General features: G+C 38.0%; 1 protein-coding gene across 1 annotated transcript; it reads left to right on the plus strand.

Moving 5' to 3' along the window:
- Window positions 1–8,224: 8,224 nt before the first annotated feature.
- star2 (steroidogenic acute regulatory protein 2) lies at window positions 8,225–15,072 on the plus strand. Its single transcript, XM_053639723.1, has 7 exons — window positions 8,225–8,672; window positions 9,713–9,835; window positions 9,924–10,060; window positions 10,190–10,348; window positions 12,036–12,220; window positions 13,036–13,129; window positions 14,454–15,072. Exons 1-7 carry the CDS (start codon window positions 8,537–8,539, stop codon window positions 14,550–14,552), a joined length of 933 nt encoding a protein of 310 aa, XP_053495698.1. The 5' UTR covers window positions 8,225–8,536; the 3' UTR covers window positions 14,553–15,072.
- The last annotated feature ends 7,496 nt before the right edge of the window (window positions 15,073–22,568 follow it).

The following is a 22,568-nucleotide window of genomic DNA, read 5'->3' on the forward strand; positions in this document are numbered from 1 at the left end:
ATCAGTGGAAACAGGATGCACCTGAGCTCAATTTTGAGTGTCATGGCAAAGGCTGTGAATACTTACGTACATGTGCTTTTTTTGTTTTTTATTTTTCATAAATTTGCAAAGATTTCAAACAAACTTCTTTCACGTGGTCATTATGGGGTATTGTTTGTAGAATTTTGAGGAAAATAATGAATTTAATCCAGTTTGGAATAAGACTGTAACATAACAAAATGTGGAAAAAGTGAAGCGCTGTGAATACTTTCCGGATACACTGTGTATATATATATATATATATACACGCACAATTATTATTCGCTTTGGAAGTAGATATGAGCATCAACTTTATCACTTATAAAACTATAATCACTTATTCAGTAGGAAAGTAGGGTGCCTAAGTAGGCAGTATGTTTAAGTAGACGAAGTGTTGTTAATGATTTGGACAGATGTGATTAATGCAGACACCAATATTCTCTTCTTCTGTCTAAAATAAAATAAAACAAAATAATCCCAGCACTCTCTCTCTCTCTCTCTCTCTCTCTCTCTCTCTCTCTGTGTGTGTCTGAGACAAGTCATGATTTGTCTTCACCGCTACACTTAAACCTGAAGCAGCCAGCTAATGGTATAGTGTGTGTGAATAATATTTAATATAATAATAATAATAATAATAATAATATTAATAATAATAATAATAATAATAACAAGAAGAAGAAGCATAGTACTTATTATTATTATTACTATTATTATTAGGATTATTATTAATTACATAGCACTTGAGTCAACAATCTGAAAGTGTTTTAAATAGAAGAATAAAAATTAGACAAAGGATAAAACAATAAACTATGCATATAAGGACTTAGAAATGAAGTAAAAAAAAAAGTTAAAAGGAAAAAAATGAACAAAGAATCAACAAAAAAAATATTAAAGAAAAAAACAGAATTAAAATGAAGATAAATGGTAAAAGTTATTAAAGAAACAAAATGATAAATTGAGTGAAACACAAACACACAGGACTGAAGGCGCACACCTGCATGTCACAGTGTGTGTGTGTGTGTGTGGGGGGGGGGGGTGTAGGTGTGTGTGTGATGAAGGCCATGTGTTCTTATCTTATATTTTTAATACCGCCTCTAAATTCTCACTAACACACTGCATAGACTAGTGCTCAGTAGAATATACTGTGTGTGTTAGGGCACGACACTCTGCAACACACTGCAACATACTGCAACACACACTGTAACACACTGCAACATACACTGTAACATACTGCAACACACACTGCAACACTGTAACACACACACTGAAACACACTGCAACACTGTAACACACACACTGAAACACACACTGTAACACTGTAACACACACTGAAACACACACTGTAACACACACTGTAACACACACTGCAACACAATGTAACACACTGTAACACACTGCAACACTGTAACACACACACTGAAACACACTGCAACACTGTAACACACACACTGAAACACACACTGTAACACTGTAACACACACTGAAACACACACTGTAACACACACTGTAACACACACTGCAACACAATGTAACACACTGTAACACACTGCAACACTGTAACACACACACTGAAACACACACTGCAACACTGTAACACACACACTGAAACACACACTGTAACACACTGCAACACTGTAACACACACTGAAACACACACTGCAACACTGCAACACACACTGTAACACACTGTAACACACACTGCAACACACACTGTAACACACACCGTAATACACACTGTAACACTCTGTAACACACACTGTAATACACACTGTAATACACACTAACACACACTGTAATACACACTGTAACACACACTGTAATACACACTAACACACACTGTAATACACACTGTAACACACACTGTAATACACACTGTAACACACACTGTAATACACACTAACACACACTGTAATACACACTGTAACACACACTGTAATACACACTGTAATACACACTGTAACACACACTGTAACACACACTGTAATACACACTAACACACACTGTAATACACACTGTAACACACACTGTAACACTCTGTAACACACTAACACACACTGTAATACACACTGTAACACACACTGTAACACACACTGTAATACACACTAACACACACTGTAATACACACTGTAACACACACTGTAACACTCTGTAACACACACTGTAATACACACTGTAATACACACTGTAACACACACTGTAACACTCTGTAACACACACTGTAATACACACTGTAACACACACTGTAACACACACTGTAACACTCTGTAACCAGAGTTGGGTGTAACTGTTACTGTAATCTAATGACTTTTTCTGATAACGCAGTAATGTAGTGCATTAAATTTTACATTTATTTTACTTGCGTTACAAATTTATTGTTAAGAAAACAATATGAAGTAAAATGCATTTTGAAATAAATACGTTTTGCCCCAAAGATTTTTTCTTTAGTTTGAATAATTCTCCACTCGGAGCGGTTTGTCATGACGTACCTGAACGTCAGTAATTTTATATCTTCGGTGAATGGAGGCGAGACCGATCAGACAGCGTTTATAGGAAAATACACAGATGGAAACACTCGCATCTTATTGGCTGATCGCTCTCAATTCTGCCAAACGCTAGCTCACAGTCAGTGTGAGGAAAAATAGATATAGACAGATTTTTGTTTTAAACCAGTACAGGAGTTGAAACTGAAACACTATGTATACGTTATGTGAACATGGTATGAGCAGAGCATAAGGATGTACTTTGCATGGCTCTGTAGCAGCTAAACCCATACAGTGATAGCTTAGCTGTGCCTCCCCTTAGCTAGCGACACCAAACTAGCCTAGCCTCGTCTTCGACAGTATAGAAGAATTTCTTTGATCAGACTTATGATTATGATGAAAATATGATTATTATGTAATCCATCAGGTCCAATCAAAAGTTTTTAAAAGGTTTAATCCATCAAAGGCCTAATAATGACTTTGAAATGTATTTTAATCATGAAGAGAGAGTGACTTAATGTTAAATCAGCATTTAAACATGACTGTGTTGTAATAATACATGGAATATGATCAGAAAATAATAAGTGAATGTTCATGAAGCTGAAACCAGGACACACTGATGTAACTCCAGCTTGTGTGAAATCACTGAGCACACATTTCTCACTCGCAGTTTCTATCTTTTTCTTCCTAGCATGCTAGTTTGTTATCTCTCATTTCTTAGTGTGTATCCACTGTTATTGCCGAGCTTTATGAGTGGAGTATTGTTTGAACTGAAGAAGTTAGATAAATACAGAATGTCGTACGCAAAAGCCTGTGAACGCAAATGTGCAAGCACTGATAAGGCCACCTGTGTTAGAGGAGATGTAGCAATGTTCAAGGATATGTGTGTGTGTGTGTGTGTGTGTGTGTGTGTGTGTGCGTGTGTGTTAGCATTGCAAAAGCAAATGGAACATGCAATAGAACAATTGTTATAATATACAGAGAAACTAAATTGAAAGTGTGTGAAGCTGGTGTGGCGAGCGTGTGACATCACTGCGCGTACGCTCCTCCAGTGGAAAGCGTATCTTTTTCTTCTATGCTTGTTCTGTCATTTCTCAGAGCACTCTCACTCTCTGCACCTGCTTCGAGACACTGAGTCTGTACGCAAGTAAAATAAAAACTTTTTTAAAGAGTAAGCTGGCTGAGCTTGTGCCTCAGTTATAGGTAAGATATGAAGAAAAAAACATAATTGTGTCGAGATGACAGAAACGTGATTAAAGAAAAAAGTGAAAATCCCTCCTAATGAGATGAATGTTTCAGTACTGTATAAAAGCAGGAGCATTGATTGTCAGTTGATCTGCAGACATCTCAGCTTTTGTGATCCTTCAGTAAAAGTCTAATTATTGACATGCAGAACCCCTTGACTCGGACAGGTTTTACTTTTGTAAAGGTGATTTTCCATGACAATAGCCAGAAAGTTTTACATTTTAGCGGTCTGGTAGTCCTGCGAACAGTGATAACACCCGAGGAAAGTTTTATAATAAATCCAACTTTTTGTCCAATTTTCACATTTTTAAGCAATTAGCCCTCACAAGCAATGGGGGAAATACCTGCAGACAGTCTATTTAGAAATATGTTTTAAAAAGTTTTTTTGATGGAGAAGATTCTGGGCTCTACGGAAGCCCTAAGCGGCCATGCATTATTCATTTTTTCTTTCTTGTTTTCTCATGATCTCGACTTAGTTTTCCTGTGTACTCCACATCGATCTTCCCCAAAGTCAATGGGGTTTTTAAAAAGGGTTTTTGGTTAAATGCCTGAAATAAGGTCTGTGGTTAACAGAAGCTCAAGAGATCAGGTTCATGTTTTATTCTAGGATATAAAATACATCAGTAATACCCCACTCCGGATTTTGTTAAACTTTTACGTGTATTGAAAAAGACGGTCGCTAACAAGCGGTTAAACGGGACTGCGGAGGTTGTCGGGGAAATTAAACGTCATGGCAACGAACAGGAAACTCATCTACTACAGCCTCGATGTGTTTACACTCGCGCTCTTACAAACTATTCCAACTCAAACACAATGCGTGACGCATGGCTGCTTAGGGCTTTCATAGGGCTCAGACCTTGTATGATTAACATTCAGTTAACGCTAATAAATAGTAATAGTAATAAACCTGTTTCCACTGGTTGTGCATAATGACCTTCACAAATTTATGAAGCAAGCTTTATTTGAATGGAGCTGGATCTCCTGCAGAGAATCCCGACCCCCCTTCAGCATCGCGGACAGCTCAGAAAACCACGCCAACTGTACCTGCTCGAAGGATAATCTGGCTCTCAAATCTGTTTACTGGAGAAAGAAATGAGAGTAGAGACGGAGACAGAGAAGTTAAGGTGGAAAAGGAAAAGCTTGAGCTTGCATTAGAAATCCAGCTATTAGACCAAAGGGCCAGCTACACAATCCAGTGTGTTTATGAACATCTAAATAATCCCAAACAATCAATATAAATCAAATAAATATACTATTTTATATATTATATAATTTTTTTAAACATCTTCATCAGCAATCTTATTTTATTTCTCAACACAATTTAATTAGTAATAATTTATTAAAAGCTGTCTCCAGAAATTATATTCCTGAATAAAAACATTATTCCAGCAGTCGTTTTGCACAGCTGGATTTTGTTATTCATTTTGCTCATGCTTTGAGACAATAAGAAATGTGACATATCGACGTAACGAAATGATTAAAGAGGATATTTCTCTTGATTTAAACAACTACAGTTCTTTTATAGGCTGAATTATATTGCTTCTGATGAGACACCACGTCCTCCTCATCTGCGACTTGTTCTCTGATTTGTTCCACCTCTGCCTCCACTGCTCCCAAATCCTCCATTGGGAGAGGCACTCTCTTGGCTATGCAGATGTTGTGCAGCACAGCTGCTGCACACATGATGGTACATGCCCTCTCTGGCTCCATCCTGATTTCACTGTGCAAGCAGTGGAATCTAAAAAAACTCATGACTCATGAATCATCTTCTGTAAAGGGTAGCCACTGTCGCCAAGCGTTATGCCAGAGAGCCGTCCCTCACACACTCTCGCCAGTGCGCTCTCCCTCAAGAGGTGTGTGTCATGGGCAGACCCATACCACCGCGCCACCACATCAATTCATTTCATGTCTTCATCACACACAACCTGAATATTCATAGACTGAAGCCTTTCCTGTTTCCGCATTTTTAGATGGTGCTGGATGCACACATGAGTATCATCAATACAGCTGACGACAGAGTGTATGCCAGAGTCTCTGAGAAATCTCTCCTTGGTGTGCGTAGCCTCCAGAGACACTCGTCGTATCACTCCACATGCTGTACTTCTGCTCACATTCACCATATCAGCGAGTGTATTTTGGAAAGATCCACTGGCATAAAATTCAATTCAATTCAATTCAATTTTATTTGTATAGCGCTTTTTACAATAGACATTGTCTCAAAGCAGCTTTACAGAAATATCAACACAGTATGCAGATATTAAAGGTGTGAATTTATCCCAACTGAGCAAGCCACTGAGTGGCGACGGTGGCAAGGAAAAACTCCCTAAGATGTTAAGAGGAAGAAACCTTGAGAGGAACCCGACTCAGAAGGGAACCCATCCTCATCTGGGTAACAACAGATAATGTGAAAAAGTTCATTATGGATTTATATGAAGTCTCTATGGCGGAAGAGAAGTTGAGATAGTCTGTAAGTCTAGATTCTGAGACTCTAAAAGACTGTCACAATTCTTCTGGAGACGTTGAGGTTGACTCACCTCAAAATATTTCCAGAAGCTGGTGAACTGAGCCAAGAGTGATGGACGTGTGAGACGGGGCAGCGATGGACGTGTGAGACGGGGCAGCGATGGACGTGTGAGACGGGGCAGCGATGGACGTGTGAGACGGGGCAGCGATGGACGTGTGAGACGGGGCAGCGATGGACGTGTGAGACGGGGCAGCGATGGACGTGTGAGACAGGCAGTGATGGACGTGTGAGACGGGGCAGTGATGGACGTGTGAGACGGGGCAGTGATGGACGTGTGAGACGGGGCAGCGATGGACGTGTGAGACGGGGCAGCGATGGACGTGTGAGACAGGGCAGAGCCGTTGCTAGTTTGAAAGTTGCATGCAGAGCTCGGTGGAGATTTGTTACCTAATCTGTGACCTCAAACTTGTATCATCCCTGACCTCCATCTCACATCCAGCATCTCCTTCACCTCACACCTCACTGCCATGATACAGTAATTATTTCAGTGAGAGAGCCGAGTACACTTCTGCTTATTCACATTGCTCAACACACACTAATGCAGCACACACACTATCACAACTGTGTACACACATAATAACACACTTCCCCACATATACTTTATCATATACTATATCACAGCCGAGCCGAACGCAGCTGGACATCGGTGTGTGGCAGGGTTGACCGACTTAGCACACAGGCGAGTACTAATACTGACAAGCCCTCAACTCAACGTACCCAGTACAGCTCCAGGATCAACACAGGTCAGGGGTTGAAGCCCCACCACCTCCCAGCTGTCACTGTTAGACCCTTAACCTTCTCCTCTGACCTTGAGCTCAGAGCTGGGAAGAAAATCATTTCTCTGTACTGTATTGTACATGTGAAAAAAAGGCTTTCATTTGAAACTAAGAATTTAATTCACTTTAATTTCTGCACAAAATCAAACACAGAAATCTCACTCCCGCTTTAAACCAGTGTTTGAATCCACAGCGGGTGTGTTAGAGACACTACAGGTGTACACACCACAACCCTACAGGTAACCTGCTCTATAATCTCACTGGCATGAGAAATACACTCTATAGAAATAAACTGAGAGATAAAACCACACTTTATTTAAAATCACAGTCTACAAAGATGTCATGATCTGATTAGATTTTGGAAAACAGGATCAAGGTCACAGCAAGGTCAAATGTCTGAAATGGTTTTTGTTCAATATCTGGATCCTGTTTGAGGTGTATTTTAAAGGGATGTCAGGTGTACAGATAAGTAACAATAAGGACTGGACTTGTTGGCAGTGGGGGAGTCCTCGAGTTCACTTCGACTCGTTTGAGACTGAGTATGATTATGAGATTTTATGTTACACTCACCGGTAACGCACTGTATTGACGCGACGCTTCCAGTGTGAGCTTTCCTTTACACAGCACTCATTACCACCAACATCACCACCATCACCACCAGCACCACCACCACCATCCCCACCACCACCATCACCACCATCCCCACCACCACCATCACCATCACACCATCATCATCACCACCATTACCACCACCACCACCACCACCACCACCATCACCACCATCACACCACCACCACCACCATCGCCACCACCATCACCACCACCACCATCACCACCACCACCATCATCACCACCATCACCACCACCACCATCGCCACCATCACCACCATTACCACCACCATCACCACCATCACCACCACCATCATCACCATCACCACCACCATCCCCACCACCAACAACACCATCATCATCACCACCATTACCACCATCACCATCGCTACCACCATCACCACCATCACCACCACCATCACCATCACCACCATCACCATCACCACCATCACCATCGCCACCACCATCACCACCATCACCATCGCCACCACCATCACCACCATCACCACCACCATCACAACAACTGTGGGGAGATCTTTCAGAAAAACACAGTGGTTCTTCATCTCTCCAGTACAGTTCCACAGATGTGTTGAATCTGCCATTTATAATGAAATTCCGTGTTATTATCAGTTCATACACTTATAGATTTATAAACTGGGGGTGTCAGTGTGTTTTAATGTAATAATTCAGTGTAAACACAATGACACGATGCTGATATAATAATTCATTAAGAGTAAATATGAAATAAATAAACACAGATATTTCCAGAAGAAAGCTGAATGTGAGAATATGACCTGCTCCACGTTCCTCTTCATCCCTCGAGAGCGTCCTTGATGAAATATGTCTTATCTGAGATTCTGGCCTTCATGTAGCGGTATAAAACCATGCAGCGTGTCGTCCTCGCTCTGCCGGCCATCTCTCTCTCTCTCTCTCACACACACACACACACCGGCATCATGCTGTCGGCCTTGGCCAAGCTGTGCTGTGGGATTTCATACCAACATCTCCGGAGTGTGACAGGTAACATCACACCATCACAACATTAATATTACATCATAACGTCATCTGAGTTTCTGTTAATAACAACACATCAAAAAACATAAAAAAAATCTAATATAAATAATATTTACAGTTTAATTGTTATACTAACATCTTCTGCTATTTATCTTCTCAATGATTCTTTTATCATTATACCTGTTGTTTTATTCTTCAGGTAAATTTATCATCTATTATGTGAAGCACTTTGAGAGTTTGGACTAAAAATGAAACATGCTTTAAAACAGATTATTTTATATCTTATTAAATATGATATATTATTTAATATAAATTCTTTCATATCTCTTTTCTTTGTTTCATTTTTTTTTTTTAATTATCTTGTTCATTTGAATAATAATAAAAAAAATTAAACGAAGACAAGATGCCAAACTTTGGAGGTGATCTTAATAATATAATATTATAAACGATAATAAGTTATAAAAGAAGAAGAATTATGTGTAGCACTTTTCATTTTAAAGACTAAAATTTCAAAGTACTTTACATAAAAACAATCAACAATAATAAAAAAAAAACATATAATGATAAAAGAACAGACGTTTTTCTAAAAATAAACAACACAAGTTATTATAGTAACTATAAATGGTGAAGGATAAAACAAAAATAGTTTTAGTACAACAATAATTAAATAAGTAAATAAATACATTTGACATCATTACTATTTAATAATAATAATAATAATAATAATAATAATAATAATAATAATAATAATATTTAACTGTTGGGCAACATTTTATTATTATTTTTATCTATTTGGAATTAGTAGATAATTATTTTTGAAAATTCATGGGGGGTGAAAACTTTTGCACTTAGCTGTATTATCTTTCTGACTTACTCTATCTGAAATTTAACGTGCTGCAGTAATTAATATTAACTGAGTGAAATGTGACAGATTTTTTTAAAAAATACTGACAAAATAAAGTTTCTTTGTTTTTCTATGTTTATATTTTGTGTGTGTGTGTGTGTGTGTGTGTGTGTGTGTGTGTGTGTGTGTGTGTGTGTGTCAGGTCTGCAGCGTACAGCCATGGCAGCTTTAGGGCAGGAAATCGCCCACATGCAGAAGAGAGGGAAGCTCTGCTTGGGGATCAGGAGCTGGGACGTGGTGTGGAGCTGGAGGAAGATCAGTGAGGGTGAGGGTGAGGATCCGTGTCAGGGCTGTGATCAGTAGCACAGGGTCTGAAGGTCTGTGGTGTGAGATATCCGTGTCCTGGTCCACAGAGACGGAGCGGACAGACGGCCGGAGTGACGGTGTGGAGGACATGGACCTGTCGTACCAGCAGCAGGGACACGAAGCTCTACAGGAAGCTCTGGACATCACACGGAACGCTGAGGGCTGGAGGACGGAAATCACACAGGTCCCTCTCTTTTATTTTCATTTCCTCCACTACTAGTCTTTTCCTGTTTCTTCTTCTCTTCCGCCAACATTCTGTCAGAAACACACTGATGGTGTGTGTGTGTGTGTGTGTGTGTGTGTGTGTGAACAGGACAGTGGTGAGGTGATCTACAGTAAAGTCGTTCAGGGGAATCATAAGGTGTTCAGACTGGAGACTGAACTCGACGCCTCACCTGATGAGATATACGAGCTTCTGTTTGTGAAAGTGGAGGAGATGAACGAGTGGAACCCCAACATCGCACACATCAAGGTCTATTACATCATATACATTAACACTATAATACATTAACACTGTAATACATTAACATTATAATACATTAACACTATAATACATTAACATTATAATACATTAACACTATAATACATTAACACTATAATACATTAACACTATAATACATTAACATTGTAATACATTAACACTATAATACATTAACACTATAATACATTAACATTGTAATACATTAACACTATAATACATTAACAGTGTAATACATTAACACTATACTACATTAACATTATAATACATTAACACTATAATACATTAACACTATAATACATTAACATTGTAATACATTAACACTATAATACATTAACATTATAATACATTAACATTGTAATACATTAACACTATAATACATTAACAGTGTAATACATTAACACTATAATACATTAACATTATAATACATTAACACTATAATACATTAACATTGTAATACATTAACACTATAATACATTAACAGTGTAATACATTAACACTATACTACATTAACATTGTAATACATTAACACTATAATACATTAACACTGTAATACATTAACACTATAATACATTAACATTGTAATACATTAACACTATAATACATTAACATTGTAATACATTAACACTATAATACATTAACATTGTAATACATTAACACTATAATACATTAACATTGTAATACATTAACACTATACTACATTAACATTGTAATACATTAACACTATAATACATTAACATTGTAATACATTAACACTATAATACATTAACATTGTAATACATTAACACTATACTACATTAACATTGTAATACATTAACACTATACTACATTAACACTGTAATACATTAACATTGTAATACATTAACACTATAATACATTAACACTATAATACATTAACATTGTAATACATTAACACTATAATACATTAACATTGTAATACATTAACACTATAATACATTAACATTGTAATACATTAACACTATAATACATTAACATTGTAATACATTAACACTATACTACATTAACATTGTAATACATTAACACTATAATACATTAACACTGTAATACATTAACATTGTAATACATTAACACTATAATACATTAACACTATAATACATTAACATTGTAATACATTAACACTATAATACATTAACATTGTAATACATTAACACTATAATACATTAACATTATAATACATTAACACTATAATACATTGACACTATAATACATTAACAGTGTAATACATTAACACTATAATACATTAACACTATAATACATTAACACTATACTACATTAACATTGTAATACATTAACACTATACTACATTAACAGTGTAATACATTAACACTATAATACATTAACATTATAATACATTAACATTATAATACATTAACAGTGTAATACATTAACACTATAATACATTAACACTATAATACATTAACATTAGTATAGTGGTCTTCTGCTGATCATATAGTGAGGAGTATTCAGGCCTCAGACGTAACTACAGGCTTAAGCACCATCCAGAAGTTACGTGAGAGTCACACATATGGGGGCGGAGTTTGTCTAAAACAGAGGCGTGTCTCAGTTACAGGAGAGCACATCGAATTAACACTCTGAATTCTTTGATTCGTTTTGGAAAAACATTATACTTTTTAAAAACACCGTTCATTTTGCCTCACAGGTACTGAAACACATAGGGAAGGAAACCATGGTAACACACGAGGTTTCAGCAGGAAAAGCAGGGAATCTTATTGGTCAGCGGGACTTCCTGAGTGTCAGGCATTCGCTGAAGACTAAGCACTGTATTTACCTGGGCGGAGCTGCGACTCACCTGGAGGCTTTCCCACCACAGCCAGGATTCATCAGGTATCCATGACAACCGCAAAACTGAGTATTCGTAACCTGATTTTGTCATATAGCAGAGATTCATTAATAATCACAAAACATAAACATTTTACATCACCACTAGTCTGTCTTTCACTTCATAATAGTTTACATAAAGGTACCTAGCTTAGTTGTGATGTCACATGACCAAGTTTCTGATCAAATAGAAGTTTATCTCCGCCCTTCTTGACACATTTCATTCATCACAGCCAGGACTCGCTGCCCGATATCACTGCTTCTGGTATATTATAGTGTAAAGTAGCTCGCAGTGACATTACATATTATACTTTACATTTTGTTACACAACATTTCATGATTTTATAGCAAATCTATGATCATTAAAGTGGACCTTGAATGCCGTATTTCTTCTCGTTGATCTCCTAATGGCAGCAGATATGAAGCAGGAAGGAGCTGAGTGAGAACCCTGAGGCACTCCAGAGTTTAATCAGAGTTTACAATTCTCCATTTTTACTTCACTACTCTGACAAGCGGCGTTTCTGTGCTGCGATTTGATCTTAATCCAAACAGAAACTCTGTGTGGTCAGGGTTTCACCGCTCACTGCCTTAACACCTTTACTGCTAGCTGTGTTCTCCTCTGGAGCCTGGATCACGCCGGGTCTCTGGCCAATCAGAACAGAGAATTAAACGCATGAAAATATGGAAAACAATCGAATACAACTTATTTCCTCCCTGTATCAAAATCAGTTCGTTTTGCTCTTTTCAAATTATTATTATTATTATTATTATTATTATTATTATTGTTATTATGATTATTATTATTATTGTTATGATCACAGAGCTGAAGATGGTCCCACGTGTATTATAATCCAGCCTTTACCGTGCTGCTCTGGAAAGAGTAAACTCACCTGGCTGCTCAACATGGACGTGAAGGTAGATTTATTCCTACTAAACTATACTAGAGTGTTATTTATTATAAGTTAAGTTATTACCATCAATTACTAAATTACTCTGAAAGACTAAACAACTCTGTCACTGATATACAGTAGGTAAAAAGTTTACACACCCCTGTTAAAATTTCAGGTTTTAGTGAAAACGAGATAAATCTTTAATGTTAAATAGCATCCATCAACATTCAAGTGAAAAACAAATAGAAATGTTTTAAGGAAAAAAAGAAGAAACTTACAATAACCTGGTTGCATAAGTATACACACCCCTTAACTAAGACTTTGTTAAAGCACTTTTAGCTTGTAATTCAGCACTCAGTGTTTTGGGGTTCGAGTCTACAGACTTGCTCCAGACCTGTCAGAAAGTGATTAGATCTCCTGCAGACAGTCCTCTTCACATCATTCCACCGGTTTTAGATAGGATTTAGATCTGGACTCTGACTGGACCATTCCAAGTCGCTGGTCTTCTTCTTCTGAAGTCGCTCCTTTGTTGACTCGGGTTTGTGCTTTGGGTCGTTATCATGATGGAAGGTGATAATTTTCCTGATCTTCCGCTGAGGCCTGCAGGTTTTGTGGCTCAGCTCTAATTGAAGAGAAGCAGCTCCATATAATGATGCTGCCATCACCATGCTTCACTGTGGAAATTCTTTCATATCCCTCTCCTAATCAACACCTTTCCATAGTGAGATCCTGTACATGCTTTGTAAGCTCTTCAGCAGAAGAAGTTTTAAAGAAAATCGCACAGAAACACCTGTTTTTTTTATTTTAGAATGTCTTCATTGATGTCAGCTGTATGATAATTACTTGGGAGAGGGAGAGAGAGAGAGAGAGAGAGAGAGAGAGAGCAGGTGTGGTATCAGGTTATTCAGTGTGTTAGGAGGGATTTGGCATGAGTATTAAGAAAGTAAGATAACCTGCATCCTCCCATTACATACTGCTGTGACCTTCATCTCTCTCTCTCTCTCTCTCTCTCTCTCTCTCTCACACACACACACACACACACACACACACACACACACACACACACACATTTTTCTAGCTGTCTCGATTCCATTAATATGTTAGACAAGTGACAAACAGATGATGGATTATGGTCCGGTGATAACGAGTGATGGACAATTCATAAACATATTATTACATATGTATTACATACATAAACATAACATAAACATATTATTATACAGGTTTTAAACAGGTGATAGACAGGTGATGGGTAGTTGGTGTAGCATTGCTGTACCTGTAGGTACAGATGATGGACAGGTTATGAAGTCTGTCTCCACACACAGTGGTTTGTGGGTTTCTCTCCTCAGGGCTGGCTTCCTAAATCTTTGGTGAATCAGGCACTCCCTCAGGCTCAACTCGACTTCACGAGACACCTACGGAGACGACTGGAGATGGGCAGGAAATGAGCTCTTGCTAAGGCTAACACACACACACACACACACACACACACACACACACACAAACACACACACAGACACACACTCACACTCACACAAACACACACACACACAATTGAAAGAATCAGATTAAAATCATCCTGATATTCAGGTTTAAACGTCTGAATACCAATAAACTGGACGAATAAACAAATAAACTGGTTACATTTCACCACTATTATACACACACATGATGATGATGATGATGATGAGGAGGAGGAGGAGGAGGATGATGATGATATAGGAATGATGACCTCATCTGTAATCCTGTTTCCTTTCTTCCAAACACAAAGCTCAGATGTGGAGAATGATGGTTTTAATTTGTCCTCATGAAGGTTTACTCACGTGAACAGTTCTTAAATAAAAATATGTTCAAAATCAAATCCACTTGATCTAATGCTCCTGATTATGAGATTATATAAGTAATACACAATTATGACTAACATTCTTTACAATTTTTCTAATTTCAAGCTTTAAATCATTGTAAGCATTTTTGATTGAATGTTTTTACAAAAGTCCCAGAAAGCGTGAAATATTTTCATTATTGTTTCAGCTGAAAACTTTCGATCCTAAAAGGAAGATAACTCGATGCCATTATCTGTGTATGTATTATATGTAGGGAGTTGATTAAACTTTTATGTTTTTAATGAAAGTAAGCCTCACGACTAGTCCCTTGGAAACAGAAGGAAGAAGCCGCTTTTCAGATATTAAAGAAAATATAACTTCAAATAGCCATTTGCAGAATGTAACTCACTGACAGACAAAAAAAAAGAATTAAATACGTAACACCTCCTGTCCATATTTATTTAGAACACCTTCTCTGTTCATTTCAAATCCAATATGTCTATAAGGTTATATCCCAAATTCCTAATAAATCTACTGAACTGATGTCAAACATTCTGTACATCGGTGCTTTAATGTCAGTGAGAACAGGAACTAACTTGTTTCACATAAACTTATATGTAACTATAAATGGATAAAAAAAGTGTGCTGTCCATGTTTAATAAATAAAAAATTGTAATCATTGGTAAATCGCTGCGGTGTAAGAGGAATAAAACACTTGGGGACGTGCTGTTACAGGAAAATAATCAGCTTCAGGGTGATAACAGTAACTCTGCTTCATCATACAGAGTTTATTACTTATCCATGGACACGATCAGACATCTAGATCAGGGGTGTCCAATCTATTCCAATCAAGCAGGAGGCATATCTGATTCCGCCTGTTTAATCAGTTGATCTTGGCTTTCAATAGACTCAGGTGTGGCTTCCGCTTTTTAAGAATGAAAACCCACACCGGCCCTATCTGGATAAGATTGGACACCCCTGCTCTAGATTAGATTAGATTAGATTAGATTAGATTCAACTTTATTGTCATTAAGCAGAGTACAAGTACAGAGCTAATGAAATGCAGTTAGCATCTAACCAGAAGTGCAAGAATATAGCGAGATATATATATATACAGAAAGTGCAGGAGTAAGTATTGCAGCGTAAGTGCAATACAAGTAATATGTACAGTGGAGTTACAAAAATACAGTATCAGTGAATATATTAAAATATAGACAGTAGGGATTGCGGATGAGAGGTATGTACAGTTGGATGATATATGTACAGAACATAGTTAAACAGTGAGGTTGTTCTAGTTAATTAACCTGTGTGAAATATTTACAGTATATGACTATCATCTCATCATGATGGTATAATTACACCCCTGTATGCGTTATCATCCCTGAAAAACAAGAAAAATACATTTTGATCTAAACACAATTTGTTTGGACCTCACCTAAGAGCCAGAACTCATTTTCTGTGACAGCCCTTATAATTTATTTATAGCTGACCTTCGTGTGTAATAACAGGTCTTAAACACGGCATGCTACGAGATGCCCCTGAGGAGGCGTGAAGGATGTCTTATTGACAGAAGGCAGGTTCCACGTCCGCCACTCGCTGACCTTTCTCTCTAACACAGAGTTGAAATTGGCAGGCAGGAATCTGAACAATCCGGCACTGGGAAATCCAATACATCAATATATCTCATCAGACGTTTCTATTCCAGAGCTGGATTTCCATTTACAGGTATACATGTAGGATAGTAGACTACATGGTAACATCGCATTGCTGTAATATATTGGGTCTGGGACCAGACGAAGGTTTTAGACTGTAAAAGCAAATGAACTATTCATGAAGTCCACAATTCCGATCCAGAGAAGACATGTGGCATGTCCGAGCCGAGAGCGAGCCTCGTCCAGGTCCTCTACAGCGACATTAGAGAAGTGGAGAGTTATGGAAGCTCTGTGTGACCAGAAAACCCACAAAAAGACAAAAACAACAACAAAAAACATTAACTGAAGAGTCTCCGCTGCAGCTGGGAAGATGAACCTCCGAGTTCTACACCCCGAACAGCTGCAGGGGTTTCAGAACTCCAGATTTCAGTCCTATGCCACCATCTACACAACTGAAGTGTTGGAAATCTCTTGAAGCGTTAGCATCTGTGGGAAATCCTTGCCAATAAGAGCGTCACTGAAAGAAAGACCACTATTACCATTTCAAAAGACACAAGGAACATCATTACAGCTACCCGTCTATCTCTGCATCTAACGATCGACCCAGTATTAATGGGTTTCTTGGGGAATGTTCACTGTTTGATTCATTCTGCACAACGTTCACATGATCTCAAACCAAGCCTGGTGCTGAGCCCCTGCCACATTGTTGAGTGCTGGCAGCACTCGCTCAGGGGGAACAGAGACCACGAAATGGCAAAAAATCCAACATTTCAAGATGAAGAGAAGAAGGATAATTTAAAGCACCTGACACGCCGTCATTTTAAATCCATCTCGGCCTCAACCATGGCACCTATACGTAATAACCACCTCTTTCCCCCCTCCTTTACAGATTCCACGTTCTCTTTTTGGGAAAAGAGGGGTCTGAAATGCTTTGAGGATCTTTTCATTAATAATGTGTTTGCAAACTTTTCTGAATTGTCCTCGTCATTCAGCCTGCCTCCGTCTCACCCATTCTGTTTCTTTTAAATTAGGCATTGTGTATCCTCCCTATTCGCTGGTTTTCCCTCCTTACCTACAAAGTGAGCATGGGAAGAGGTGTTCAAGCTGAATCCTCATAAGGGTGGCATTATTTCACGGATATATGCAACGATCTGGTCACAGGCCGATTTTTACAATATCAAACCCATTAGTGCTTGGGAAGAGGAATTGGGCCTGGAGTTTGAGGATGATTACTGGGGCAGAGCGTTAGATAATATACGTACCACCACGTCCTGTGCTAGAGTTAGTTTCATACAATTTAAAGTATGAAAAGCATAGAGCTCACCTCTCTAGGAGTAAACTGTCTAAAATATATCCCAATGTTCCTGACATGTGTGAAAAATACCAACTTTGGCCCTGTAACCTGAGTCATATGTTTGCACTCTGTCCCAAACTGCAGAACTTTTGGAACTCTTTCTTCGAGACTATGTCCGACGTTCTTAAAATCAAATTGGATGTCTGCCCTTTAATTGCCGTCTTTGGTGTTTCATCCCAGTGTCAGCCTCTGAACCATAAACAAGCTAGTGCTGTGGCCTTTGCATCGTTACTTGCTCGGCGCAGAATATTGCTGTCTTGGACCTCTCCACAATCCCCCTCTATATCAGTCTGACTTAAAGATTTAATCTTCTTTTTAAAACTTGAAAAAATCAAGTATAACATCAGAGGCAGGGGTGACTCATTTTTGGGGAAAATGGCAACAATTTATTACCTACTTCAATGATGTACGCACCCTGGAGGTGGATTGAGGGGACGTAGACGGTAAATACTAATCATCCTACTTTTGATCTTTTTTAAAAAAAATTGTTTGTTTTTTGGTTTGTTTGTTTGTTTTTGTTTTTTCGGGTTGTTTGTTGTTGTTTTTTTTGTTTCCCCTTTTCTTTTGGCTTTGGCTGTGATTATTTTGTTGGGGCCGGGTATGGTGGCGTTGTTGGATGGGGTGTTATAATATGTAAAATGCAGTTTTCCAATAAAAATTCTATGATAAAAAAAAGCACCTGACAAACAGTCTGAGCTGTCTGAGAAGATACTTACACAACTAAAGATGTCATTTCTATACCTGCTATTTCCTGAAGACATACCAGCTGTGGACGTCTATCACTGATGGATATATTTAGTGCTGTGTGCAAGGACACAAGGAGCATCATTACGGCTGAAAGTCCTGCACACCTGCTGTAGCGTGACACCTAGGTCAGGGAACATGGACTGAATGCATCATAATTAACCCAAAGAGTTTGGCAGTGACTTAAAGGGTTTTTATTGTGACAGCTGGTCATAAAGGCTCTGTGTGCCAACCAAAGATGGACACTGTTACTGTACTGCATCAGTAGGTGGGTGAGAGTAGTCAATGATTTACAGTGCCTTCCATTAATATTGGCACCCTTGGTAAATATGAGCAAAGAAGGCTCTGAAAAATTGTCTTTATTGTTTAACCTTTTGTTAAAAAAATCACATAAATACTCTGCTCTCATGGATATCAAACAATTACAAACACAACACAGCTTTATAAAAAAAAATAACTTATATCGGTGTGCAACAATTATTTTCACCCTTTTAGTCGATACTTTGTGCTAGCTCCCTTTGCCAAGATAACAGCTCTGAGTCTTCTCCTGTAATGCCTGATGAGGTTGGAGAATACATGGCGAGGGATCTGAGAGCGTTCCTCCATACAGAACCTCTCCAGATCCTTCACATTTCGAGGTCCACGCTGGTGGACTCTCCTCTTCAGTTCACCCCACAGGTTTTCTATGGGGTTCAGGTCAGGGGACTGGGATGGTCATGGCAGGACCTTGATTTTGTGGTCAGTAAACCATTTCTGTGTTGATTCTGATGATGTTTTGGATCATTGTCCTGCTGGAAGATCCAACCACGGCCCATTTGAAGCTTTCTGGCAGAGGCAGTCAGGTTTTCATTTAATATCTGTTGATATTTGATAGAGTCCATGATGCCATGTATCCTAACAAAATGTCCAGGTCCTCTGGCAGAAAAACAGCCCCAAAACATTACAGATCCACCTCCATATTTAACCGTGGGCATGAGGTACTTTTCTATACGGCTACCTCTCTGTGTGCTCCGAACCGTCTTCTTTACAGTGTGTTGAGACGATATAGACACATGTCCAATTCCAGGTCGATTCATAACATTTCCAGTGGACTGGAACTTCTTCATTATTGCCCTGATGGTGGAAATGGCCATTTTCAATGCTTGTGCTATTTTCTTATAGACACGCCCCATTGTGTGAAGCTCAACAACCTTTTGCTGCACATCACAGATATATTCCTCGCTCTTAAACATTGTTATGAAGTTCTGTCCTGAATAAGCTATTTCACATAACAGATGTTTACATATAATAATATAAATATACAATAATAACTGAATTTACACACATGAACCAGTTCAAAAGTTTACACACCCTTGATTCTTAATACCGCGTGTCGTTACCTGGATGATCCACGACTGTGTTTATGTTTTGTGAGAGTTCTTCATGAGTCCCTTGTTAGTCCTGAGGAGTTAAACTGCCCACTGTTCTTCAGAAAAATCCTCCAGGTCCTGCATATTCTTTACTTTCTTCTGTATATTTGAGCCCTTTCCAACGGTAACTATATGATGTTGAGATCCATCTTGTCACACTGAGGATGACTGAGGGACTCGTACACGACTATTACATACAGGTACAAACATTCACTGATGCTCAAGAAGGTAACAGTACATTAAGAGCCAGGGAGGTGTAAACTTTTGGACAGGGTGATTGGTGTCAATTGTTATTATTTTGTCTTCTGGGAAACATGTAAATATCTTGTGTAGCTTCTGAAGGGCAGTACTAAATGAAAATAATAAGGCCTTTAAACAAAATAGTGAGATTAACCCATTCAATGCACATTCATAAAATAACACCGAATTGTTGTTATATTTATATTATTTAATTATTATTGAATATAGTATAGGATTGATTTATATGTATGTCTCCAGGTTTACACAGGCACTACATCCCGGTTTATTATGACATATTTATTATAGGCTTCATTTATGTTCTTTAATTCAATCACATTTTAATCTCTTCTTTATTCTTTAAAGGAAATGGCTGTGTTCCAGGTTTTCTAGTACTTACCTTTCAAAGGATCATTTTCAGGACTATAAGAACTTAAAACACCTTTTAAGAATGATTATATGATTCACAATACAGGCTGCTGAATACAGAAGTGCTACTAAAGAAAGCAGAAGAATCACCCATTAAATAGCTTTCAACCTCATTTCAGGTTCATGCTAAACGTATTCGTTTGTAATTAGCATCGTTTCTACAAGGACTTGAGACGTGAAAAAAGTACTCTTGGGTTTTAGTTATAACTGTAAGACAGCTGGCACGTAATGAGGGGACATTTATTCATTTAGCAGATGCTTTTATCCAAAGTGACTTAAAAATGAGGAAATACAAGCCTCCACCCATCCTTGCCTTTTTTGGAGGCTCCTTATATACTATGATTAGACGATCGCCTCACCTGTTTCACATCACCTTCTTCTTTCAACTCGTCACGTCCCTATTAGTCCTAAACTGCCTCGTCCCAACTTTTTTGGAACGTGTTGCATGCTTCAATTTCAAAATACCTTCAAAAAACTATAGTTGATTATTTAAAACATCAAATACCTTCCTTGTCTTTATACATTTTTTTGTTTAAATACAAAAGTCAGAGTACATTTACACATCACTCCTCTTTGTTTTTATTAGCATTTTCCATACTGTCCCAACTTTTTCGGAATTTAGGTTGTATTTATAAGATAATATTCCTGTCAGTCTATAATCATGTTTCACACTCGCCGACTGTTCCCCAGTATTCAGAAGAGTACCATACAAGCAGAAGGTTTTTATATTAAAGAGGGAAATTATGTTCTATGTGAGGTCAAAGCAAATCTTTCTGAAATCTCCAGCTTTAAAAAACAATGTTCTGTGTTCGGGTGAAAGGTCTCGCTCTCTCTCTTCTGTGACTTGACCTAGAAGCGAAGGATGAAAAGACCAGCGAGCACAAAGGAGTGAAATCATCAACAAAAATAAACGCCCCCGTTTGTCATTTTGAGTCCAACTGTGAGCGTCTCTGACACACGAACAGATAAATGACGTACTCCTACTCCTCTTTTCCTAGAATTTTCAAAACATAATAAATATTAACATTTAAAGCTCTCATTCATGTATATACAAGAACTATACAATAAACACCGACGGTTAAACTTTAACACAGCCACCATGTTCTTCGAGTTATTCCAGGATCGCGTCGTTATGCTAATAGCTCGCTATATGCTTTCCTAATGCTGACATTTACACTATATACAATATAGGTCTTTAAAAATTCTTTTCAACTTTAATTTATCTTTAAAAGCATATCTGAGTTGAGAAAAATAAATCATGCATTGAAATGAATTTCACAGGCAACATGGAAACCCTTACAGCCAGTCCTTAGAGGATTGTTTGAGATTTATAGAAAAACAACATGAACAATAAGAGCACCGAGTAGTGCTTCACTGTGGATTCACCTGTGTTACACATCCCTGTTTGAGTACTAAATATGTGCTAAATACTGAAATTAAGCACATATCTGATGTAAATCTGATGTATGAACAGTCAGGTCCAAAAGTCTAACACCGAGATTCTATCAGTTATCAAAATGAACACACTTAAAACTTGATTCATCTTTTCAATCATTTACGAGCTGATGTGCTCATTAAATAATACAATATCTAAAAAATATCAATAAAATACATCTTTCCTAACTCCACCCACAAACAGCAGCCCCGCTTATTAACGCTCACATACCACAGGGGTTGAATACATGACTCGGGCCCCTGGGATAGTGCTCGGTTCCTGTTCCTGTTCCTGTCTAGACCTTCAGACCTGACTGTAGCTGCATGTTTAATCATCCTGGATTAGTCAAGTAGTTCTGAAGCACTCGGAGAAAAACAACAA

The sequence above is a fragment of the Ictalurus furcatus genome, chromosome 13 (assembly GCF_023375685.1).
Source record: "Ictalurus furcatus strain D&B chromosome 13, Billie_1.0, whole genome shotgun sequence".
In the NCBI taxonomy this organism is placed as follows: Eukaryota; Metazoa; Chordata; class Actinopteri; order Siluriformes; family Ictaluridae; genus Ictalurus; species Ictalurus furcatus.

Excerpts from the sequence above, each read along its gene's own strand:
- star2 (XM_053639723.1), top strand. The coding sequence starts at position 8,537 with ATGCAGCGTGTCGTCCTCGCTCTGCCGGCCATCTCTCTCTCTCTCTCT. Across the intron at positions 9,836-9,923 it reads CTGGAGGAAGATCAGTGAGG|AGACGGAGCGGACAGACGGC; the intron begins GTGAGGGTGAGG and ends CCTGGTCCACAG. Across the intron at positions 13,130-14,453 it reads TGCTCAACATGGACGTGAAG|GGCTGGCTTCCTAAATCTTT; the intron begins GTAGATTTATTC and ends TTCTCTCCTCAG.